General features: G+C 39.7%; 4 protein-coding genes across 8 annotated transcripts in view; 2 read left to right on the forward strand and 2 right to left on the reverse strand.

Annotated features, from left to right (window-relative positions):
• LOC122661168 (short-chain dehydrogenase/reductase family 42E member 1) lies at window positions 1-20,402 on the forward strand. 2 transcript variants are annotated; one of them, XM_043856502.1, is made up of 6 exons: window positions 1-232; window positions 3,611-3,953; window positions 7,137-7,408; window positions 12,026-12,222; window positions 13,483-13,915; window positions 20,371-20,402. In XM_043856502.1, coding segments are annotated over exons 1-6 (1,437 nt in total). In that variant the 5' UTR covers window positions 1-42; the 3' UTR covers window positions 20,373-20,402. The 2 variants fall into 2 exon arrangements, with proteins under 2 accessions (XP_043712437.1, XP_043712436.1); XM_043856501.1 differs by lacking the exon at window positions 20,371-20,402 and having other exon boundaries at window positions 13,483-14,061.
• On the reverse strand, window positions 9,553-10,308 carry LOC122661712 (thaumatin-like protein). Its single transcript, XM_043857211.1, has 2 exons — window positions 10,209-10,308; window positions 9,553-10,106 (listed from the first exon to the last, which is right to left on the reverse strand). Exons 1-2 carry the CDS (start codon window positions 10,273-10,275, stop codon window positions 9,553-9,555), a joined length of 621 nt encoding a protein of 206 aa, XP_043713146.1. The 5' UTR covers window positions 10,276-10,308.
• LOC122661172 (expansin-A16-like) lies at window positions 17,159-19,101 on the forward strand. Of its 2 annotated transcripts, none has more exons than XM_043856510.1 (3): window positions 17,159-17,524; window positions 17,668-17,983; window positions 18,604-19,101. In XM_043856510.1, the coding sequence occupies exons 1-3, from the start codon at window positions 17,395-17,397 to the stop codon at window positions 18,905-18,907; spliced, it is 750 nt and encodes a 249-aa protein (XP_043712445.1). In that variant the 5' UTR covers window positions 17,159-17,394; the 3' UTR covers window positions 18,908-19,101. The 2 variants fall into 2 exon arrangements, with proteins under 2 accessions (XP_043712445.1, XP_043712444.1); XM_043856509.1 differs by having other exon boundaries at window positions 17,165-17,524; window positions 17,665-17,983.
• The window catches only part of LOC122661170 (AT-hook motif nuclear-localized protein 10-like), a 10,166-nt gene continuing 4,263 nt past the window's right edge, over window positions 20,206-26,108 (reverse strand). The window contains exons 3-6 of one of the 3 annotated variants that reach the window (XM_043856504.1): window positions 25,793-25,924; window positions 23,727-23,888; window positions 22,904-23,157; window positions 20,206-20,218 (exon numbers count right to left, since the gene is read on the reverse strand). In XM_043856504.1, coding sequence (XP_043712439.1) covers window positions 22,918-23,157; window positions 23,727-23,888; window positions 25,793-25,924 — 534 coding nt within the window. In that variant the 3' untranslated portion in view covers window positions 20,206-20,218; window positions 22,904-22,917. Of the gene's footprint in view, window positions 20,219-22,783; window positions 23,158-23,726; window positions 23,889-25,792; window positions 25,925-26,108 lie in introns of those variants that run through there. The other 2 variants (XM_043856505.1, XM_043856503.1) reach the window with 2 other exon arrangements.

A 26,108-nucleotide genomic window follows, 5' to 3' on the forward strand; every position in this document is an offset into this window, starting at 1 on the left:
GCAGAAGGAAGAAGTGAAAAAAAAAAATAGAAGAGGGGAAATATGCATTTGAGCGAGAATGAGGGAATTGAAGGGAATACCTTCGTTGTGACAGGAGGGCTTGGCTTCGTTGGCTCCGCTCTCTGCTTAGAGCTTGTAAGAAGGGGAGCTCGAGAGGTTCGATCTCTCGATAAACGTTCAACTTCTCCATGGTCCGACCATCTTAAGAAGGTCGGTGTTCGGTGCATCCAAGGTGCCTACCTACCTACATACCTTATCTTACAAGAAACCCTAGAAATTTATTATGATATGTGTTGATTCAATGTCTACGTGATTGAATGAACCGATGAATCGGTTTCAATTTCTCAATAGGCTCGATGCTTTTCTGCAATTTCATTTTCTTTGGCTTTACAATTTTGTGATTTGAATTAGGCTAAAAATGCTTCTTCCTCCTTTGAGTAATTTTATATGCGTATCTTAGATCTCAATGTTCTACAATACAATGCTGTGTTTCTAGGTTTAATCATTGAATTATTTGTCACCGCGATCTTATTTTCTACAGATTTGGATTTTAGGTAATGTGATTTTGCCCTTTTCCAATCTGCCTTCTTCTTCTGCGCTAGTGCACTCGTTATCCCCTCTTTCCTCCTTCCTCTTCCCTCCTGAGGCCTGAACCCTCATATGCTTAGGATTAGAAATCCCCGTGCGACGGTACTCGGCCTCTGAGAATGAGACCGGCGGGAGATGCAACCATGAATCATGGTAAATGCAGATCACTATATTTTATGCGTCAACTTGAGCACGTGGCTTCGTTCTCGTGACTCGTTGCCTCTGCATTTACCATTTTACCCTATTTTCCTTATCATATTTATTTGTCTTCCCATTTTTGGTTTGTTCCTGGCATTTTGACTTGGGAGTTGCGACAAAAGAAAATTCTAAACCTCACAGGATGGTCAGAAATGTCTTTTTTCGAGGCAACCAGTAAAATCACCATAGCCTTTTCTGTTTTGTTTGATACAATGATACCCTTCTTTGGACTTGGGGGAGGCCCTCCCGCCGGGTACGAGCTTCAAGTGAGACTTTTGCAGAATTTGCGGGAAGGTGTTTCCTGCCGGGGAGCCTTCGCTACGCTGTGGTGGACGAAACGTGCTGCACTGTCAATTCTTGGGTCGTGCTTGCCATATTCCACACTAGAAGAGCACTGTGGAGACTGGGTGTGCGACTCTTATGTCACCGTGAACACATAGTATTTTTTAGGAATTTTCAGACCTTGGACATAACCCGTTGCCAACTCTTCTTATGGCACCGGGAACACATAGTTTGTTTTAGGAATTTCCGGACCTCGGACATAACACGTTGCCAACTCTTCTGGGCTTTCGAATCAGCAGGTTTGAGTAATTGGTATTGGGACTCATATACCCATATCAAAGTTGTTTCTCTGGCTGTCAAGGACATTCTCAATTCCTTTCCACTCAATTTCGGTCTATCTTTCAAAGCCAGTTTCAGGGTCTTATCAGTAGCTTGGATCTCCTGACATATGAACATGGATGTCCTTAGATAGCATTGGTCAAGGCAAGCAAATGGATTGGCTTGATAGTCCCTGATAACTGCTCCAAATCCACTTTGAAATATAATGAAATTCTGTTTTAGTTGATCACTCACTTTGAAATATTAGAGAATTCTGTTATAGTCTCTCACTCACTTTGAAATGTAATGGAATTTTGTTTATCACTCAACCAATGAACCTTTGCCAGATCCTGCTTACAAGTTACAAGAGGTAAACAAGGGATAATATGCCATATTTCTTGGGATCAATATTCAATTTGTTTCTTTTGTTCCCATATTAAAGGAATGTTCTGCTTTCTGTGATCGAAATTATTCTCTTTCTCCTTTCCTCTGGATCCGTTTGTTTCCAGGTAAGCTGCGTAAAAGGAAAATTTCAGTGGTGAAGATTTTACCTGATGAGTTTCTTTTTACACAGATTTTATCTGAAAACAAACAGATCATTTTAGGTAAATTGGGAACAAGATATATTCACTACTGTAGACGCTGAATTTTGTCACCCCCCGACAATGATGATAACAGGACACGGACAGACATCGGTATCTCTCTCAAGAAGGACTCTTGTCCCTACATCTGAACCAAATTACCCTAACATCCCTAAAATGACTTATCAGACCCTTTTACTAAACGATGAAGGAGGTACTGCTCACCCTCCCCCACCACGGCGGTCCCGCTAGACAAGGTCCAAAATCAAGGAAAAGTGATACTGCACTCCCACGGTGCCATAGAAATGAAGGCCCACCACGGCACCGGTATACTTTTTCCACGGCGCCATGGAGGGGTGTGACATCAGCCTGCTGACGTCACCCACGGTGCCGTGGAAAAGTCCCCCACGGTGCCGTGGACATCTACAAGGCGCCGTGGAGGATAGACCCTCCCCTATAAATAGGAGGGTCCCCCTCCCTCCAAAACAAGCTTTTCTCGGGTAAGGAGACCCTCCAGGGCTTGTTTTGCCCCTTTTTCACCCTCTTTTTCCCGGTCTTTCCCTCATGAGTATGTGAGTGAGTGAGTGAGTGGAGTTCTTCAACGTGGGTAGATCCTTCGGTTATCCATCCAAACATAGACCGATTCTGCTCTTAGGTATTGCTATCCCATTAGTGTACGGATAACGAAAAACCCCCTTCACAACCGTTATTCTGTCTGTATACAGATAGCGAGAATCTCTTATATAGCCAATACTCTGCCCGAAGTCTGAGTGACAAAACTCATCTCGTATAGCCTCATTTTGTCCTACAAGAGAGAGACAAGCCGATCGTCCGTCTCCACCTGAGCCGTGGGACATCACATATTTCGCCCTCGGTGCTCTTTCATTTATTTCTTGTATTTCTAGACAGGTATCTGTCTCTTTCCCTCTCACTATTTTTGGCATAATGTAGACAATTAAAACAACTCGTTTAGTGTACATAATAAATGATTTTTTCTTTCTTTGTTAAGATTAGTGCATCATAACTTAGCCTTACATGTTAGTATATGATATATTATCAAGGGAGAATATTCGAAAACCAGCATCTAGTAGAAAGACCGGTTTATCCGGGCGAGGTGGGTGTTTAACACCTTCCCACCCTCGTAACTTGACTACTTACCCTGAATCTCTGACCAGACCATATGGAATCACGTAGCCCTTTCCGCTAACCCCGGATGGGGCTACACCCATTGGGTTCTAGGCCCTAATCCTAGGTAGCGACTCCATTTCTTTATAAAGCATGATCCCAATCCCCATGATGATATATCGGAACGATACGCCGTTATTCATCGAAGACAATCCTTGTCGCCAAGAGGCTGAGGAACCCTCGTCCCGAGGACCACGGTCCTTACAACTACTAATTTTCAACAAAACCGCATTAGACAGACAATTGTTTTTTTCTGTTCTCTTTAACAACAACTTTGGTCTTAACTTGTAAGGGCAATCCAAGTCTCCATTTGAAATATTGTTTTTATTTGGGTTTATATTTATAGCCGACCCCATTTAGTTGAGATAAGGCAGAGGAGTTGTTGTTGTTATTGTTATTGTATTTGGGTTTATATTTACCTAGAAAACAATTCATTTTTCCAGCTTTGACATTTCCAGGTGATGTGAGCAAGAAGAAAGATGTTGATAAGGCATTACGTGGTGCAAATTGTGTTTTTCACCTCGCATCATATGGCATGTCTGGGAAGGAAATGCTCCAAGTTGGGCGTGTTGATGAAGTGAATATAAATGGAACATGCCGTGTATTGGAAGCATGCTCTGAGTTTGGGATCAAGAGACTGGTTTACGTGAGCACATACAACGTGGTGTATGGGGGCAGAGAGATGGTGAATGGCAATGAGGCCTTGCCTTACCTTCCTACCGATGACCATGTTGATCCATACGGCCGAAGTAAATCTGTTGCTGAGCAATTGGTTCTGAAGAGCAATGGTCGCCCTTCCAAGTGGGTATTCTATTATTATTTTATTGTTTTATTTTTTCTATGGGTCAAAACAGGTCATTTTATACATAGAAATTCTCTGCTCAAGGCATTTGAACTGTTTCCTGACCCAGCTGTGCATTGTAATGGTGCACATGAAGATAGAAGGCAGGGACCATGTAGTTGAGTGGATTGAATGACGATAAACATCTATTCATTGATTTCTTGACCATTGTCATTTTATGGTCCTGTTTCATTATTGAAATGTGGAAAGTACAAGAGTAATACCAATGCCAGATGTCATCCAACTAGAATTCATCAATTTGTGTATATATACCCTGAACTTTCACTCGAGATAGTTAATGCCAGGTTTGAAGTAGAAGTAACTAGTTGTTTGTGTCAACTGGGTTTAGTTTCATTGTGGAAGAAAAAGCTTTTGGTTTAAAGGTGTACTTGTTCATTTTTCCTCTGAAAATGATGCAGTCTCTTGTTTGGTTGTCTACAATACTCAATATATGTTAAAAAGGGTGCTCATGGTCTCTTGTTAAGTAACCATTTTATATACCTGAGGAAAATATCTTATTTTATCTATTTCCTTTCAGCTCCATCTAGTTTGCAAGTATAGAAAGGGAAATGGAAAAAGAAAAAAAAAAGTGATATTAATTGGAAAAAGAGAATTAAATTTTTTTAATCGTGATTGTATAATTTATTTAAGATCTTATGAGGTAGTTCTCTTTCCTCGCTTTTTGAAACAATCAATCATCCGTGGAGTAGCAGACCAATGGGATGACTCCTAACCATATTAGTGGGGTTTGATTCTTTATCCGAAGCTACAAAGGGAAGGGTGGGGACAGAGAAGTCATGCCCCGCCGCCTTCTAGGTTGGAAGGCCAAAGTTCTCTCTTCAAGGGGTAAAATAGTACTTATTAAGCATGTCTAAAGAAGCATGCCATATGGCAATTAAGCTTTTCAAAGTGGATTCTTCATTTTCCTATTCAAATCTAAGGAATCTTGTTGAAAAATTGAGATAAAATTTAATGTGTATATCTGGCAAATTTTTTAGTTAGACACGGTCATTGCTGGAATGATTAGAAAAGTTTCCTAATACATATTGGCAAACCCTAACCTTGATCTAGAGAAAGGCTAATAGAACTTACTGTAATGGATTCCAGGAAATAGGAACAGATATGTTGGAATGATGACAGATGAAACTAAAGAAGAAATAAAGATAGGAAACTACAATAGGAGAACAGAACTATTAGAAGGGATACAACTGAATTCAGATAAGAAATAAAGAAGAAATCGATGATCAGAAACAGAGTTTTAAAAGAGGGAAAAAGATAAATCTGACAACTAAGTTTCGAATGGACCAAAGGCCAGGAAATTCAAATGGAGTTTTCCCTGGAATCTATTGACATAGGAATCAGGTTTTCAATGTGATACTGGGGTTGCAATTAGGTCTGATGTTAGAAATATAAGAAAACAGAGCGGGGTTTACCCCAATAGTAATAAGCAGATAGAAAGTTAATTCCAGAACTCAGGTTTGAAAGATATTGATGTCTGAAATTCAAATATGAAATTTTGAAGCAATTTAATTACTGTGCTAACAGGTGTGAACAGAAATGGATTAGCAAAATATATCAGAAAACAGGGTATGACAGAGTAGATAATAAGGCTTAGAAACCAACTTTTGGATTGTAGGAACAGAGATACAGGATTGAAATAAAATAAGAAGGAAGAAGAACGAGGGAGGGAGCAGGAATATACCTGCAGAGAAAAACCTTGGAATCCACAAAGAATTCTTGAGAATCCACCCACAGAATGCTATGAATACACACAGCACAACAACAACAACAACAACTCAGCCTTATGCCAACTAAATGGGGTCGGCTACATGGATCCTTCCCACCAATCATCTGTATTCGAGGTCATACTTGATACAAGACCTAAGCTATACATGTCTTTCCTCACCACTTCTCCTAAGGTCATTTTAGGTCTGCCCCTGGCTCTTTTAGTTCCTTCAATCTGAATCAAATCACTCCTCCGTACTGGAGCATCCGAAGGCCTGCGTTGAACATTGCCATGCCACCTTAAACGACTTTCTCGTAGCTTATCATGTATCGGAGCTACTCCCAAACCAGCTCTAATATGATCATTCCTTACTTTATCCTTTCTAGTTTTGCCACTCATCCATCTCAACATCCTCATCTCTGCTGTACTGAGTTTATCTATATGATGATTCTTAACTGCCCAACATGGGGCTCCAAGGGCCAAGTACATGGGGCTCCAAGTACACACAGCACAATGGATGAAAATTTTAACTGTATTTCATAAAATCATGGGGCTCTAAGGGCCAAGTACATCTATTTGTAGACCAAAAAAAGATTCTCCCCCTTCCTACTCAAAACTGGAAATTAAACAGCAAGAGAAAAAACTCCAAACTAAAACCATATGCTAGGCTGAAAATGACTCCCATGGTTACTAGGACTTCAAGTGAAACCATAAAATGGATGGGGGACAATGACTTCAATTCCTAACCATTTTTGGACTTCACTAACAATTCAAAACAGAAAAAGAAAACTAATTTAAGTCCTGAAATCCCATGAACTCAACTAAGTGGTCCGATTTGAACCAATCGACTTGGTCTTATTCTTTTTCACTTTAACCAATGCATCCTTCTGATTTTATTTGTGTTTTAAATCCATTTCTGTTCCCTTCACTTAACTTCCAAGCAGGCAGAGCCTTCATGAAATTCTTTTAAAATTTTCCCACAAGGAGGGAAGCTGAAGTATTCTTGGAAATCTAGACCTTATATCCCTAATAAATGTGCACCCAAGCATTATGAATCTTACAAGGGCATCTGTTGTGTTAAAGCTGTTTTATGCTTGTCCTGTTCGTTTGGAAATTACCACAATTGGTTTGTGGATGATGAGAAAGACGAAATCCAACTTGGTCCCTATAAATCAAGACCACGCTGACTTTGACCTTTAAGAACTCTTAGTCAGATCCATCGGGTGATAGATCACAACACATTTTCAAACATATGCAGGATGGTAAGGAAGACCTTACTTGGAATTACACAAGTTTCTGCATTTTTTTTTATTTTCTAGTTTTTTGGTTGAGGGTTTCCTCATTGTATAAAATAGTGTTTCGATGTCATTTTTCTGATACCCAACAGACTAATTATGTGGCTTGTTTTTCATGTCAGGAAAAAAAATGGCACTCGTCTTTATACTTGTGCAATTCGTCCTGCTGCCATATATGGGCCTGGTGAAGAGAGGCACATCCCTAGGATAATTTCTCTTGCTAAATTAGGTCTATTGAAATTCAAAATAGGTGAAGCAAGTGTAAAGACAGATTGGGTTTATGTGGACAATCTTGTTCTTGCTCTAATATTGGCTAGCATGGGACTCTTGGATGACATTCCTGGGAAAGAAGGACATCCTATTGCTTCTGGCCAGCCGTACTTTATATCTGATGGTAATGTCTGATCTAGTCCTTTGGGACTAACCCTTTTTTTTTTTTTTTAACGGTTTTAGAAGCTAGTGTTATCGAAATTGAAGTACTGAAACAAATGCCTCTATTTCTCATTCCTGAGCAAAGTTGAAAATGGGTTGCTTTACAACTTTGGAATTGAAGTACAAGATGAATGAATCTCTCTTGTGTCTGCGCAATGTTTAGAATTTTGTTTAATACTTCTAAAAGCTTTTCAGGGTGAATGTTGATCAAGAATTTTTCGATTTGGTGATGTGAATTCGTTGCATGCATTCATTTTTATCTCTAACCCCATCTGAACCTTGTCCCAATCGTTTGAAGACTGCAATATTACTATTGTTCCTCCATCCCATTCAGTTTTCACTACCTTTAGTGATGTTCTCGGCCTTCCTATTTTCTTTAAGTACCTTTCAACTAGCTCCTTAGTGTTTGGGTGCCTTTATTTAACTTAAGCTGGTTTCTCCTTTATTTGAGCACCACTGGGATACTCCATGGTTTGTACTAGATGTACTTATTTCTGATTCTCTCTCTCTTTCTTTCTCTCTCTCTCTCATGCATTCTTACATCCTCTTTTTCATGTTTATGAAACTTTGTATAGGAAGCAGTTAGCAGATCATCTGCTTATCCACTTCACCATACATCTGAGCTCTAATTGTTCATTCTTGAGGCTTTTGGTATGCCGCGGTAATGTAGCACTGAGTTTGAATGATCAAAATAAGTAGCCAATAACATTTTACTCAAAGGAAGGTTCAAATTAGGCAGATTTTAAATATCACAAAATCTAGTGGTTGGATGGGCTTGGAAGTAAGGTCGAGTGTAGAAAATAGGGTTGGGAAGGTTTGCTGAAAATCTGACCTCAATCGGATGGTTAGATCAGCAATTGTGTGATTCCTAGTGGTGATAGGAATAGGGGTAAAACAGTAATTTAGTTACTGAAATTAGGGTTTGAAGGTTGAAACTAGGTTGCTGATTTCAGACATGAAATAATCTAAAATCAGTAGCCTAAATGATTCATGAAATCAGAATAGGATTCAGATATGGGATGGCCTAAACCGTAGCTCTAATGGAGGGTAGGGGTAGAATAGGAAATCTGAAATATCGTAAGATCTAATGGTCAGAATTAGGTCAATTTTGAATCTAATTCTTCATTAGAGTTTATGAACTTGTAATTAAAATCTCAAGATGATCTAATAGCTGGGTTTCGCTTAATCTCAAAAAATAAAAAATAAAAAATAAAAAAGTGCTGCATATGAACTTCTAGTTGCAGAAAATTTCAGATTAAAGTTTACCTGTTAATGGCTAAGATCTGAGATTGAGAATGATAAACCAATAACAATAGCAGCAATAGAATACGAACAGAAAATAACACCCGGGCTTCACACCGCAAGGTGATTCAATTGGATCAAACACCAATCTCCTTGATCATAGAATAGGGGTTTCTTGATCAAACACAAGTGATTCTTCAATGGAGAAGAAGAGCAGCAGCAACAGCTTTTTCATTAATCAAATTTGTGTACAATGCTTCCCCCCCTTACAACCTTACATAGAAAATTCAAAAATATTTTTTTTTGGGGTAAAGTACACGTACTCCCCTGTAATGCACCCAATATTCCTCGTACCCCCCTAAGTTTCTGATAAGTCCACGTACCACCCCTCAATATTCCACGTACCACCCCTGCTTTACCCCCCTAATGCCATTTAAGTCCACACCAGGTATTAAATGCTAAAAGATGACCAAACTACCCTTTCTTCTATCTTTTCTAAAATTTGAAAAGACCTAATTGCCCTAACCTATTTGCTAAAATTTGAAAAGACCAAAATGCCCTCATCTTCCCCAAATCATCATCTTCTTTTACATACCCACCACCACCACCACCACCCACCATTAACACCATCACCATCCCACCGTGAAGCCCCACTTCGCAGATCGTTCGCATCGGCGATTTTATTCGAAAGCTGAAAATGGGCAGAAAGGTTTATCTTCATCGTCTGGTTACGATCGATCAATAGAAGATGATCGTGATTCCAGATCGTTGAGGAAGCGTTTTGATCATGATTCTGATGGTTTTGAGAGGAGGAAGAGCTTCGACCGTTATCGGGATTGCGGTGATAGGGGTATTTCACTTTCTTCACCTCAGATTTCCTATAGTGGTGAGAGGATTCATCGGTCGGAGAGCTTTTGTGGCTCTAGGCGGGAGTTCCCCAAGGGTTTTGCAAGCCACAACCTTGTTGTCATGAGATTTCACCTGCAACCCAGCTGGGCACATTGCGTTAAGGTCACTAATACAACCCGCACGGCTACATTTCCCTTTTCCCCTAAATGGGGTGATGGAGACGGCAAGGTTGTAGCCATCAACAAGGCTTACATCATAGAAATCCTCTTCTCCAAGTGTTATCTCTGCAAGGGTTGCAGGGGGTACTCCTCCTAGGCCATTGCAGTGGAGAGAACCACCACAGTCACCGGTGGCACTGCTACCTCTGCTGGAGGCGTCGAAGGAACATTCATGGCGACCCCAAATGCGGCCTGACCAACCTGCAGCGACTTGGAGGGAGTAGGCTTGCTTGGGATTTAGCTTAAACCCACCTCTTGCAAGAATGGGTTTCCCTGCACCGGGTTGGATTCCTGGCCATACTGGGTGTGTACATTTGTTGTAGAGAGCTATTGTGGTTGCTGAGACCTCCACTGCATATTAAAACAGAGCAAACAAACACTTCCATTAGCAACATTTGCAGATAAAATGTTTGTGTTTGTGTTAATGTGTTTAGAGAGGTTAGAGAAGAGTACCTGAAATGTAGGCAAAGAAGGCAGTAACACAGAACAGAGCAAGGAGAGGGCTCAGGTTCTCCCCCATTGTAATTATGTGCTGAGACTTGCAGAGTTAGAGATAGGGGGCGTTTTGTCCTGCTTTGATATCTAACTCTTCTCAAGTGTACCAAATGGGTGTGGAGGAGTTTGTTTATAAAGAGGAAAAGAGGGAAGGTGGCTCTATAATGGAGTTCTTGGGAGTGAGAAAAGATTAAAAACTTGTGTAAAAGAAGATAAACCTTTCCGCCCATTTTCAGCTTTCGAATAAAATCGCCGATGCGAACGATCTGCGAAGTGGGGCTTCACGGTGGGATGGTGTTAATGGTGGGTGGTGGTGGTGGTGGTGTAAAAGAAGATAATGATTTGGGGAAGATGAAGGCATTTTGGTCTTTTCAAATTTTAGCAAATAGGTCAAGGCAATTAGGTCTTTTCAAATTTTAGAAAGGATAGAAGAAAGGGTAGTTTGGTCATTTTTTAACATTTAATACCTGGTGTGGGTATGTGGACTTATCAGAAGCTTAGGGGGATACGAGGAATATTGGGTGCATTATAGGGGGGTACGTGTACTTTACCCTTTTTTTTTTTGGTAATCTAGAAAACTCAGAAATAGACTCAAACCACTAAAAAGGAAAGGCCTAACCCAATCCTTAACTAATAAGGTAACCTAAATTGACTAGGAAAGTGAAATATAAACAAACTTCAAAACAGGATTGGACTTATAGAATTGTAACCCAGCCTAACTAAAACACTTAATAACAATTAAAATAAAGAAATACAAACACTTAACTAAGTAATGATGTATGCCCATTAAAGTGGTCTATTACATTGAAACCCCCATGGACCAAAGGCCCAACATGTATACAATCCAACCCAAGGTGTATTTCCATTAAAATAAGCACATATAGGTGATATAACTACATCAATTCTCCCCGACTTGCAAAAAATTCGACCTCGAATTTTGTAGTGACGGGGGGAAACAACATGTGAATAGCAACTTTGATCATTCCCATACAAAACTTTGGTAACGTAAGGACGTTAGTAATAAAGTCTTCAAACCTGGGAGTTCTCTTCTCAAAGTAGCGAAGGTGAAATCACAAACTCAATAAATTCTTTGATGGTAAGAATAACATTTGGGGTGGTAACAGCTTCATTCATGGTGTACTCGAAGTCTTCCTTAATCACGACCAAGGTTTAAAGTATCGGTATCGAGTATTTTATCGGAAATGTGATTTTAAAAGACGTATCGTATTGTATCGGAGATACGTATCGTACATTACAAATACACATGGAAATGATCAAGATACACATGGAAATACACTTTTGGAGTAAAAAACAATATAAATAAGTAATATATAACATGTATCATGCATAAAAACTAAAATGTAGAACATATAACGAGACAAGAGATTTTCATCGATTTGAGTACAAATCCTTGCCAATGATCAAGTTTGATGCATTAACTAACTTAGTTTTACCTATATCTATCGATTTATAGCCCAAAAAAAATATATATATATATACAAAGATTAAGTTTTTTTGAAACCTACATTTTTTTGTGAAATCTCCTTCAACCTTTAATGGCCATATCGACATGTATTGGTTGGTATTGACCATATCGGTATGTATCGAGCTGTATCAGTCTGTATCGAGCCGACCCCATTAAGTTGGGAATTGGGATAAGGCTATGATTGTTGTTGTATTTTATGCATCTTCTCTGAAGGACTGCTCTTATCAAATCCTGTTGATAATCTTTTTCTTCCTATTTGCCTTACATGGGGTACTCTTCTTGTTACCAGGGGCTCCTGTAAACACATTTGAATTTATTGGCCAGCTATTGAAAAGCTTGGAGTATGACATGCCAAAGATTACATTAGATGTAAAGCATGCACTTCTCCTGGGGAATATCTTTTCAGCTGTCTATACCCTCTGTTATCCATGGTTAAATCGATCATGGCTTCCACAGCCCTTGATCCTTCCAGCTGAAGTACACAAGGTTTGTACCCTGCACCTTCTTTTGCTTAATATAAGAGTCAACATGTCATTGATTCCCTGATGCGTGTATTCACAATCTGCAGTTGAGTAGAAATTAAAATAGTCTATGCAAGTGGAGCAGCTGTTTGGGGTTTTTATAGCTTTGATACCATTAAGGTTTATAGAAGTACCTCGTATTCTGAGTTTAATTAGAAGTTAAAGTCCACTCTGTGGAGATTGACTAAAATTATAATATCATGTCCTAGAGGATCAATAAAAAGAGCATTCCAGTGCATGAGGCTCCCACTACTGCAGGGTCTGGGAGGAGCAAATGTACGCAGACACCCCTTGCTTCACAGGAGAGGCTGTTTCTAAGTTTTGAACCCGCAACCAACAGGTTGCAATAGCGCAACTTAACCGTTGTGCCAAGGCTCACCCACTGATCTCAGCTTCCTTAATTGACATACCTGATATTGTAGTGGATAGTGCTATACTAATGGTGTGCAATTTTATGTTGTTTCAGTGCATGAAAGCTTTTTTTCATCCCAGAATTTACACAAAATGATTCAGTGGATGGACCTCCTACAGGGTGGTCCATAGCCAATAATGCTTTGTGGGTTGTTGTATTATTTTGTACACAGGTTCATGTTAGTTTTCCTAGCAGAACCATATACATATCTTCAATATTAGTGACTAGCAAACCTTTAGTTCCCCCCCCCCTCCCTCAAAAAAAACAAGGGTTTAGCCCTGCCGCTAATTTTACAGAACATGCAACATTGTTATGGCATTACATGTGCCAATGTTGCTCCATTTCCCTGTTCTTTCTATATCATGCATTCATACTATAAGAGATTTTTTATTTTCAGAAGTATTTTTCATTTCCTTTGTAATGGCTGCTTATGCTTTCAGTTTCTTAGTAGTGTATTTTTGTTTTTATTGGTGGTGTATAAAACAGTTCATATTAGGTTTATAGATTTTAAGCTTCAAAATCCAAGCATAATAGTTTAACTATCAGGACTACGGGTCATGGCTTGAAAAAGAAATATATATTTCACAAGCAGTGTATTTTTGTTTTTCAGAAGTATTTTTCATTTCCTTTGTAATGACTGCTTATGCTTTCAGTTTCTTAGTAGTGTATTTTTGTTTTTATTGGTGGTGTATATCACAGCTCATATTAGGTTTATAGATTTAGGTTCAATATCCAAGCATAATAGTTTAACTATCAGGACTATGGGTGATGGCTTGAAAAAGAAATTATATTTCATAAGCAGCTGCCTGACAGGTTGGTGTCACCCATTACTACTCCTACTTGAAAGCAAAGGAGGAGCTTGGATACGTGCCTGTGACAAGTCCCAGAGAAGGCATGTCTGCAACCATCTCCTACTGGCAGGACAGGAAAAGAAAATCTCTGGATAGCCCTCCCATATATATCTGGCTCTTTTGTGTGATTGGAATGACAGCATTGTTTGCTGCTGCTTACATACCTGATCTGGGCCCTTTTGAGTTCATAAGATCTATCAACCTTTTCTTCTTCCGGTCAATGCGAGGATTACAGGTATTTTTCCTTTTATGCGCAATGGCACATGTGTTGGAACCTATATACGCATATCGTCTAGCAAAGAGGGTGGACCCTGCAAATGCAAAAGGATGGTTTTGGCAAACTTTTGCTCTTGGGTTTTTTTCACTGCGTTTACTGCTGAAGAGAGCCAAAAATTTGAATGTATAGGATTTGTCTTTTGCTTATACTGTATGTACGGCTAAACTGTTAAAGCAAGTAATTGGTTACTAACAATGCTTTACATATTTGGAATCATGTATTTTAATCACATACAAATCAAGAACAGTAGCAGTCTATCCTCCTAATTTGCAGGGGGAAAAATGTAACAAGCCCTTCGGGTGTTTCTTACTTATTTGCCAATGATTAAACGAGGCTGGGGAACAGTTGGGGGGTTGTTATCGACTTTGTACTATAAAGGGCAAGGCGTCTATAACCCTAAATGAGTGTACTTTTCCTTAACCTGCCATGGAGGAAAACATTCTCCATGATTAAATTTGGTTTTGGAATGTGATTGATGCTGATCTACATTGTTCTTCTCCATGCAACAGTTGTTGTCCACTATTTTGATGGCTGCAAGTAGAAAATTTAAACCAAATGGTGGAATATATTTTCAGGTTGGGCCATGAAATTTTAATGTAGATGATACAAGATATGCTTCAAAATCGAACGGCTGTATTGCATACATCAGCTTCCGCGAGGGAATACCATCTTCCCATCAGGATTTTATAATGCATTATTTGTGATGGAAGTGATCAGTGTCGAATTGAATCGGAATCGACTTGAATTGGTCTGCAAATCCTTAGAATCGGCATATTCAAAGAGCATTCCAATGATTCTGGTGTTGGTTTTTTTATCTAGGAATCGGTCATATTGACATGTTAGAAATTGAGATCGGTGACCGCCGATTCCTGATCCAATACCATCCAGGTATGCCCTTCCATGAAAAGCCAAAAATGATAATCTGGGCTTAATGTCACTCGTTCACCCTATGATTACTAGAACGAAAAAACAAGGGGAAATGAAGGAAAGTGAAGTAGATTGTAGATATGCCAATTACCTGGACCTAAACCCATAAACCCTTGAACCCGGACATGGATTTCGTAGTCATATTTGTGCTGGATTGGTGGATCTGACTCTCGGGCATTGCCACCTTTAGCTGGGTCCTTATTCTTTGAGTTGGAATGGGCCTCAGATTGCCCAAGCCTAGTTACCATAGGTACAATCTATCAGCCGGCAGAATGATCTGACCTGGTTATTCTCTTAACCCCATACATTGTTTATCATTTTCAGTAATGGTCTGAGACCGGATCATGTCCTTGTACAAGTACCATCCAAGGCCCTCCAGGACCAGTTACATGGGTCCTACAGTGGATTCCATGTGACTGGCCCTGGAGGGCCTTGGTCGGTATTTGTACAAGGACATGATTCGCGCTTGGTCTGACCAGTCGCCAAAGCATGGATTTAAGTATTGGTATCGTATTGATTGTATTGGATATGTATCAGTCAATATGATAAAAAATTGGGGTGTGTTCAATCAAAAATGGCTCTTTAATGGAATTGACTGATACGGCTGATCTATATCAGTATTCGCAGTGATAACCGCAGTGACCGGTGTACTGTAAACTAAAACCTTGCTCCAAAGGGTTATTAAAACTCAGTGCCAGCTTTGGAGAAATGTTCTTCTGAAAATGACTAGAGCTACTATCTGGTTTTTATCATGGTTTAAACAGTCCTGGACATTTTCTTTTGGTCAAACGCCCAGCTCAAAAGGGTTGATGAAATCAACTGATCCACGATTCATGCCAAAAAAATCCCTAGAATCCATGAGTTTTCAGATCTGAGGACAGATTCCATGGATTCCATGTTTCGAAAGGTTGGTTCATACCCGGATAGGGCTCCTTTGTGGTGCGGCGGGGCCTCTGTCACACATTGGACAGCCCTGCTATCCCGGGCATAGGGATGTAAATGGATCGGATTCGGCTTTGATAGTGCTATATCCGCATCTGCATTCGATTAGCTTTCGAACGGATTCGGATAGTACTAAATGGATACGGATCGGATTTTTTATCCGTTTACATGTACATATAGCTTTTCGGATAGCTATAGCCTATTTGTATCTGCATCCGTTTAGCTTTCGAACGAATTCGGATAGTGCTAAACAGATACAAACATGAATATGGAAAATGAATTTTGACTATTCATTTACACCCCTACCCGAACATACAGCCCAACACAAGGGCTGCATTCCCTGTGCAGTAATGCCATCCGGTCCTGACGCACCACAGAGGATCCGGTTCGATCCATACCCAGCCAACCTTTGTTCCCCAAAAAAATATATCTGTTTTGAATCCCGTCAACGTGTAAACAAGAAGCTTTCCTTCTTTTCCCACCCACTCTCAAGAGTCTCCGACCTTCGTCCCCACTATACCGATCTTCATCACGTCCATTCTTTTCTTTCTTCTCAAAAGAAGAGCCTGAGCTAAACAACCTACATTAATCCTTTAGAGTTTAGACAATACAAAAGTAAAGCAAGCGTTAACCCAGCAAGCGTTTACCAAAGCAAAGCCTTAGAGTTAGACCCATACTCATAAATATATCCTCTCTCTCTCTACCCCCAAAGTACACATAGAGCCAAACTTATGCGCCAATCCTTTTTGACCCCCTTTTTTTGTGTCCCAGAGATTACCCTACCTCAATCTCATCCAAACTCGCGGCGCAGTCCTATTTCTTCCCTCTAGACACGGATCCTGTCTGACTCTTTTTTCTCCTTTATACTGGTTACTCGATCCACTTGTGAGACTCATGGTTCGTAATCTTAGGATCAGATTGGTCGACTCACCGGATTGGAGATCCAGACCAACTCAGGATGATCCAAATCAGTATTGGGCCGAGACCAATCCCAATTGAGATTTCCGACACCTTAAACCATGGTGAGAAATGGACTTGGCTCCTGTCCAGCTGTGGCGGGAGCTGGACGGTCTAACACTCGGAAACCACCTCAAAAATAGGGGGTGGTCATTACACATGTGGGGCCTACTTGTGAAATGACCATCACACCCCTATTTTTACTGTGATTAGCAGGGTTGGACGCTCTAGCTCCCGCCACGACTGGACAGAATCCTTTTCTGTGAGAAATAAGTATAAAAAAAAACCATGGTGAGATTATGGGTCCTTCAGATATCTCTAATCCATGTCACAACACAGATCTTCTACGACATGCTATCCTGTCCTACCTGTGCTGTGTAGACACAAGGTGGTGCGCATTGACCGCCTTACCCCCGCTCGGACAAGGCGCTTGGGCAAGGGGAAGGCGGTCAATGCATGCCGCCTTGTGTCTGCACAGCACGGCAGGACGGGCAGCCCGCGTCTTGGAAGATGTGGATCCCACAACAGAACCAAATAAAGGACTCTCAGAGCGATTCTACCAAATTTTCGGCAGAGATTTCGAATCCATCTTGGGTTCAACTCAAAAGTTAAAAAAAGTTCAAGATTAATCTCAAATTTTATAAAAATGAAGCTCTTTTTTCTTCCTCCCTGTCCCACTACACGATCTACAATACCCATAGAGAATATAAGTTCATGACCATCCCAGTTTCAATCTATCTCCGTGGATCCTCTCTCTCTCACTAGTCATTAATGGGTCTTTTCCATGTCACATTCCTCTGTCTTCTTTTGTCAAACATTGGCGCAATAGCTGCTAGGCAAAAGGAATGGAAGTCTGCTACTGCAACTTACTCCAAAGAAACAAATGGCTCCATCATCACACGTATTTCTCTTGCCTCTTATCTATGTCTCTACTAAGTTTTAAGGTTTTTATTCTCTTCTCTGTTTTCTAGATTTGTAGTTCTATAACTATATTTTGAAGAGAGCTTTTGTCACCAACACTGTGCTGCTGCACCGTTGCAGAAGGTGCTTGTGGTTATGGTGATCTTCACAAGAAAAGTTATGGGAAGTACAGTGCTGGACTAAGTAGCATATTATTCAGCAGAGGGAGTTCCTGTGGGGGATGCTTTGAGCTGAGATGTGTTGACCACATCCGCTGGTGCTTGCCTGGTAGCCCTTCTGTTATCATTACAGCAACAGATTTTTGTCCACCAAATTATGGGCTTCCATCAGACTATGGTGGCTGGTGCAACTTCCCCCAAGAACACTTCGAGATGTCTGAGGCAGCTTTTGCTGAAATAGCAGTGAGAAAAGCTGATATTGTGCCAGTACAGTATAGGAGGTAAGTTTCTCTCTCATCTTTGTATGAGAAATTCCCTCTAGACTAAGTTCTGGAGTGAAGATGCACTTTTATTAAAATAGGTTGTTTGATGGACTAAGAAGATTCAATTAGAAATTGTGGAAGAAATCATGATAACCAAAAGCCGTAGGAACTCATTAAATCAAGCCTTTTAACATATCCCATACTTCTTGGCCCTATCTAGCAGCCTCATTAGGCATGTAATAGACCACCAGGTCTTCCACAGCCATCATCCTTGGCGACTCTCACTCTAGACAGCTCTCACTCTGATGGCAGCAGGTAGGCCTTTCTTGACGGCTTTCACTCTACAAGTAACCCACTGATATGCTAAAAACTCCAGAACTGATGGAGTGTGTTAAATCAAGCCCTTTAACCTATCTCATACTAGATTAACTCCCACATACTAGATCGAGCCTCATTAGGCACGTAACAGAAATGGTTGGGCAAAGGAGTTGATTCCCACTATATTGCCTCAATGTCATCCAATGTTCATACTGATATTGGCAATTCAGAACAAGAAATCTTCTCATTAGGAGTCCTCCAGCCATTCTTTTGTGTTCAATTTTTTCGAAATTAAAGTAACGAGAAAATCTCTCATGTAGGGTGAACTGCGAAAGGAATGGAGGATTGAGATACACAGTCAGTGGGAGTTCCTACTATTATCAAGTCCTGATCACCAATGTTGGGTTGGATGGTGAAGTGGTTGCGGTGAAAGTGAAAGGATCGAAGACCGGTTGGATTCCCATGGCAAGGAACTGGGGCCAAAATTGGCAATGTAACATTAACTTTGGAGGGCAGCCTCTATCTTTCGAGGTGACAAGCAACAGTGGAAGAACAGTTACATCCTACAATGTAGCTCCAGCAAATTGGCAATTTGGTCAGACATTTGAAGGGAAACAGTTCTAAGAGAACTGAGACACTTCAAACTACAAATGGGGGGAATTTGGGGGTTGGAAAGAAACTGTACAATGAGAAAAGCTCAAAGCCATAAGTTCATTAGTACTTGGCCTATTGTAGATCCCGAAATTTCGATAGGCACAATTACCTTATCCAGAAAAGGAGATAGAAAAAGAAAAAGAAAAAGCAATGCCCATAATTTAAAGATTCATGCACTTCTTAATTCACACTAAAGCACACAGCAGTCTCACAAAGTCTCTAAAATTGTCAAAGAAAGCAAGACAATTACTTTTTGCTGCAAAAGAAAGTTAAAGACATGATGAAAGAGTCTATGGTCTCATTACAGTCTTCCTTTCAAACATGCTGATCCTTCCAGTCTCTTTTCAAACATGATGACTGAAAGACAAAAAAAAAAATTAAGTATTTATGGAAACAGTGATTTCCAAAGGGAGGAAAAACTACATGTTCCATCAATGCGTAGTGTTTAATTTTTTTCTGCTTTGCTCTGGGCTTTAATCTGCTTCACTGGCTTTATGAAGTAAAGGAGCACTGGAGATGGTTTGAGTTAGTGTGGTTTAAATTCACTGAGACCAAGAGAAAAAGGAAGAAAGGGGGTGGGGAATAGAAGAGAATTTAAAAAAAATATATCACTTTTTACAGCATAGACATAAACATCTGGATTCTAGAAATTCCTTGGTTCATATATGTAACGATTAACGTTACAGAAAATGGAAAATTAAGATTGCAGAAGGGGAAGAGGAAGGGGAAATGCTGGCTTCGAGGGCAGCGACCTCCTAGAAACAGGGGAAGAAGAAGATAGACTGGAGAGTTGGGTTAGTCTGTTAGGGGTAGATGGGTAATTTGCTAGAATTTGGATGTATAATGTAAAGCAAGAGGTTGTAAAGAGGAATGAAGAAATATCAATTCTCTCTCCAGTCTATCTTCTTCTTCCCCTGTTTCTAGGAGGTCGCTGCCCTCGAAGCCAGCATTCCCTCTTCCTCTTCCCCTTCTGCAACCTTTAACTTCCCCTTTCTGTAACGATAATCATTACATATATTGTCAATGCATTGGATGTGAGAAGCAGCTCAACACACCAACATACCTATATCATGCCTTGTGTAGCCAGACAATATATATAACATAAGCATATATGATGAAAGGTCAGATGAAATTTCATTTATAATGCATTTAGGAAAAAAATTTGTACAAGCACAACTAGGCAATTTCGATTAAGGTACCTGTTACATGGATACTAATCAATCTGTATTTCTGCAAAAAAAAAAAAAAAACAAAAAACAAGAACTTCATAGCCTTGTTAGTCTTGTATCTGTTCTTCATAAATAAACCAAACTTTGTAAGGTTCTTTACATATTACATTATCTGGAAGTAATAGCAATTTCATATTAGCTTGTTTTCTCATGAGCAAGCTTACTGTGGAATCCAAGTTTGACTCTGTGTGATCCATGGATGAAAAAATGGTGTTTGAACTCCATTCTGCCCCTTCCCACCAGTGATGGATGTCATCTTACAATTTTATTGTGTAGCAATACTTCTTTTCTGCTTCTGTTTATCATCCAGGAAATGATAGTGGACTAATAAACATGGCAAAGGTTTTCCTTCACCACTGAAGAAGAAGGAATTTCTTCCCCACTGGTTTTGCCTCCCTTGAGACGTAGGATGAGATGGAGGATTCACTTCGTATCCTGGATTTTGCCCTTCATGTTATAGACTGTATCTTAACGAAGATCTGCAACTGTAGGGGGAAGGGGGTATCGATTCAGATTTATATGCTTTCTCCCTCTACTGCTCTGTTTTCTTTTCTGTTCTATGATCCCATCAGTACTAAGGCTCCGCTTGGTTGCAAGGGAAATGCAAATTTTATATAAAGTAGAATTTATTTCCCAGCGGAAATAGTTTGGGTAATTGGTTGCTATGATAGTACATTTTACATGTAAAATAAATTTTATTCGTTATGTTACAGTTCCCCTTTTATTTCCTGACCAAAAAATAAAGTAAAATCAAAACCCAAAGTAGACTCTCAACCTCGTGGTATTGAGTCTTGTTTTCTTTCTAATATGATATCGAGTCTTAAAAAATATTAAAAGAAAAACCTCCTATGTGAATGCATGCATTTTTGGAATGCATTCTAAATCGATTGCGCATTCTCGGATGATAAACTGTTTTTATCATCCGAGAAAGCAAAATTGACCTGAAATGCATTCCATGAATGCATATAAAACACAGACTAAGAAGTAATCTCTGAATTCTGAATTAGTGAATGGAAGAACGCTGGTCACAAAGCAACAAAAGGAACCGATATGCTGCAGATTGAGATCACATTTATGGGAACTCTTCCCAAAAGAGTGAACCGAAAACGTTATAGGGGTGAAAAGTTCAACAAGTGTCCTAAGGGTTGGAATAACTTTGGAGCAGATTTTGAGCAATTTTCATTGTTTACTTTAGTTTAAAATTTGACTATTAAGATGTATGTGAGATCCTCTATCACATTTTTTTTTTAATAAAGGATTCTCGAGCTAGTGACTAACTCATATACTATCAAATGACAAATAATGAAACATTTATACTTCAATAGGCATATTGACACCTGCAAGGACTCAACATAACAAATTATACCTATCAAAAATAAAATATAACAAATTATATTTAAGGTTACATACGATGGTAGCTTAACACAGTTGGAACTTGAATCGCTCCTAAAGATCAAAGGAATTGCAAGGTACGGTGAAGGAAGGAAAGAAGTTCAAAACAAAAGGGGGGAAAAAATCAGAAATCTGATTTATGCCGGAATCAGCCCTAGGCAGGGAGAGATGGGGAGGAATGGGAGAAGAGAGAGAATGGTTTAAATTAGGGTTAGGGTTGGGCTAAGGATGGATAGTCATGACCCTTGGATTAAGCAATGCCACATGTTACGATTCTAAGGGGTACTTACAAGAACTTACAGATGAGGGAATCTGAGAGGAGAAAAATCCCGCATGTACAATGTATTCTGCCATCCAAGCACCTAACACAATTTCCTCTAATAAATAAATTCTACTTATTTGCATTTACTTTGCAATCAAACGCAGCCTTTTAAGTTATTTGTTGTAGCACTTTAAACCGATCAAAAGTGGTCACTTGGCCAATCGGAACAAAACCAATATCTTCTCCCTCTTGATGTCGATGCGCAAATATAATGTTACTTGTTATTTTGTTGGTCTGAATATAATGTCACTTGTTACTACAGTAGTTATTGCTACTATAGTTTTTTTTATCACTATAAGGAGAAAAGTTCTCTAGGGCCACGCCCAGATGTAATGGGAGGCGAAATGACCAACCCACCCCCATGAAGAGTGAAAATCCCACCCCAAGATGCCATCATACGCACTTTCATTAGCTGTTGCACATGCGTGGCCCCTGTGCTCCCATAGAAAATGCTCCCCTTCACTTTAATTAATTAGAAGCCATATCGAGTTAGTTAGTATGTTAGTACCAAGCGTGTGTTAGAAGTTATAATGTTAGTGGAAAAGTCATCAGTCTTGAGAGTGTACGTAAGGAATAGAAAGAGGTAAGAAGTATTATTCCGTCATGCTGCGAGTTTAGTCCCACATCGACTACTAACTAGCATACCATTACCTTATACACGTGGGAACTTGCATGAGTGGTCAGCAAACATTCTTACATGAATGGTAAAAGACCAAGAGACAATCAGTCTTTTCATTTCAAGAGTTATCTAAATTAACAAAGAAACTACCTACCCTAAATTTTAACACACAATGCTGTGGGAAGCAGGGATTCACTACCTGACATGTGCTTCCTGATCAGCTGGGTTGAGCCTAGAAAGTCACCCAGCAATCGTTTCTCAGCGTGTACCTAAACTTACATGAGATGGGAACAAGTGAGATTTAGATTACAAATGGGTCTCTCTTAGACTAGGGATTAGATTAGAAGAACCACTAGAGCCCATGCCTACTCCTTACACTGGGAGAAAAGCCCATAGCTGCCAACGTTCTATTCTTTTCCTATTTCCACGGCATGTTAGCCAAGCCTTGTGGGTTACTGTTATTGCAAGCGCCTGTACTTTGGTTGAGAGGGCTTCCAGGACCACCTGAGGATTCACTCAAGGTCCCTCTTGATTGCGGGCTACCTGTCCCTACAGCCCCGCCACCATGAGCATGCTTTGAAGGTGCAGAAGAAGGTTCTGATTGATTTGTCTGTTTCGACTCTTTACGGCCATCTGCGATAAAACTACCAACCACTACCTGCAGATAGAAAAACAGTATCAGGTGGTCATGGAACAAACATATATGTATGAGACCGTCAGCCTGTCAGCACAAGTAATGAAATCCTGGTAGAAAATTTTGTTAAAAATTCACAGGACTAATAAGTTCCACGCTCTTAACATATTTCAGTACCTCCATTCGGCAAGTTCTAGATGAGGGAACAATCCAATGCACTGAGAAGAAAATCACTTTTCTTGCCCCTTTTACATCTTTAGGGGTGGGGGGGGGGGGGGGATGACTAACTCCCTATGAGTCTTCACTGTATGTATATTGGGCTGAACTGGTTGAGGGCAGTAGGTCACTGTCTATGTGGCTAATTCAGAGAATAGTATGACTTTGAAACTATGGGGTCGGCCAGAATGAAGAAGATGCCACAATATGGATGAAGAAAAATCGTGTCTTAGTCAATTATGAGGCCCGCTCAAGGATAAATGACACAGAATGAAAAGGGCAGCGCAAGGAGTGCTCAACTCATCAATCTGCAAATGACCAATGTCCTTTGGTTTCTCACAAAGTGGTATAACATAAATATCGGATCAAGACAACACCTGAACAGGAGTTGCTGCTGTTAGAAGCCCAGCTACACCACCACCTAAAACGCGACCATCTGGACCTGCAAGGGAAACACTCAATCCACCTGTTCTACTGCGTTGACCACCACTCTCTGAGAGCAGGAAGGAACCTGAAAGGGATAGGATTTCAAATCGTCCCTGCACAAGCAATATTTAAGAGAGCTTTAGATAGTCGGCTTCAGCAACAGAGAATCACCACCTGTCTACTCGAACTCCCTTACCACTAACAGGGCTCTTTTTCTTAGGATCGGTTTGTTTCAAGGTAAAAACTACGTAAAACAAAATATTTCAGGATTAAAATCTTATTTTTTACACATTTTTGTTTCTATGTGGTTTCCACCAGGAATCAAATGGAGATTAAGAAAGTGAGGAAATTAAAGCCAAATATAACGCAACCAATGTTAGTATCTTATTATGGATAGCAATGAGTTAGCTTCAATCAATATCCCAACACTAGAAGTATATTAACAGGGCAGGGCCCTGCACAGAGCAACATAGAGCAGTGTGAACCATAGTGGACAAATTAAGATTCGGAAATATGAGGAAGGAAAAAATTTTGGGTTTAATTTGTTTTGCCAAAAAGCATATCATGGGAATGTCAGATTCAATCAATTCGGGAATTACTTCTTTTAAGTTTGAAAGTTTTGGTCAATTTTCTTGATTTTTCAGTGAAATTTTGAAATTCTAAAATTTTCATCCTTTTTTGTATTGAAACTTTGTAAAGATTTCCGAATTTTTCAAACCTAGTTACTCAGTTTGCAAAATTTTCAAGGACTGAATTTTGGGATTCCAAATTTTTCGGCCAGCTTATTCGTTTGCCTAACTATTTGGCTGACTCAAAACTTATAGACTTTTCAAACTAATTCAGATCTGACCTAAATTTTGGCTGAACCGAATTTTTGACAAACTTTTTGCAAATTTGCTAACTATGATGTGCACATCCCATGGTTTTGGACATGGCAGATTGGACCACACCAATAAAGGGTATACCATATGCTAACCAATACGAGAGAAGAGCAGAGCAAACCCCATGTTTGATTCATCTCATAGCCATTTTTCTCAAGAATTAGAAATAATACTGGTTGAGTGCACAAATTCACATCATAAAAATCCAATAATAATGAAAAGAGAGAACTATCAGGTAATAAAAGCATTTTCAAACATTTAAATACACCCAAATAGTTGTAGTAAAGTGTAATGATTTTAACTATTAACTCTTAATGGAAATGCTAGCTCAACTGGAGAAAGAGCGGGGAAAACTAAACCTGAAACCATCTGTGCAAGACAAATGCCTAGCAAGATACTTGTTAATCTACTCAAGATTCCTCAGCTAACAAAACACTTCACCTGATCTTGCTTAAAGTACCAAAAACCCTAACTGGCTGTGAACACAGGTAATATGTAGGGCAACCCTTCATCCAACTCTTATACATCCAATTCACAGGACCAATAAGTTCCACACTCTTAACATATTTCAGTACCTCCATGTAGCAAGTTCTAGATGCGGAAACAATCCAATGCACTGAGAAGAAAAACACTTTTCTTGCCCCTTTTTAGGATTTTGGTTTCTCTTAACCGTCAGTTTAATGAAATGGCAGTATATTTAAAGTTCTAACAACACCCAAACCAGCAGAAGATTAACTCCCCACTTATATATGAGGTAATTCAGCATGGCATGCAACTTTCTGCTATCATGTGCAACAACATCCCCTTTGTGTGAGTGAGGTTGTGCGTCTGTGTGGAACTTCCACCGGTGAGAAGAATGAATTCCAGGATCCTTGCCCTTGACTCTATAAATTCAGACAACATATGATGAAATTCCATTGTAATCTAATATCAAATTTGGAGTTGCCCACTTTGTATGCAAGTTCTTTTGTTCTGGTGTCCCCACTCCCTCTTTTAGTCTTTTGCTTAACCAAAATCCCTAAGAATCCCAACCCTCACACCCAGCAAAAAAGGGGCAGATTACATCCTAAGTTGACTAAAACCTCACGTCATAATTATCAGGCAAGGATAGGCATGATACAATTAATGACACAAACCTCATAAGTCACAGTTCCACCAGATGTTGCTGCTTGGCGAAGCGTTACATTCGATATAGCACCATTTGCTGAAAGAATGCAAACAGCCCGTGGACCATGGTGGGAAAATGACATTATTTTTGAAGATACATCCTGAAAACAAAAACCAAAATATAAACTTCTTTGCAGCGGAAAAATAAACAATAAATGGGACTCAAAATACCCGTACATCATTCAAATATTTTCGAAGTACAATCCAGAATACCTATAGAGGCATGAGCATAACAAATGGAAACAGAGAGTCAATACTACGTTTTAATATTAGCAATAACAATAC

Source organism: Telopea speciosissima, chromosome 5 (genome assembly GCF_018873765.1).
Source record: "Telopea speciosissima isolate NSW1024214 ecotype Mountain lineage chromosome 5, Tspe_v1, whole genome shotgun sequence".
Taxonomy (NCBI): Eukaryota; Viridiplantae; Streptophyta; class Magnoliopsida; order Proteales; family Proteaceae; genus Telopea; species Telopea speciosissima.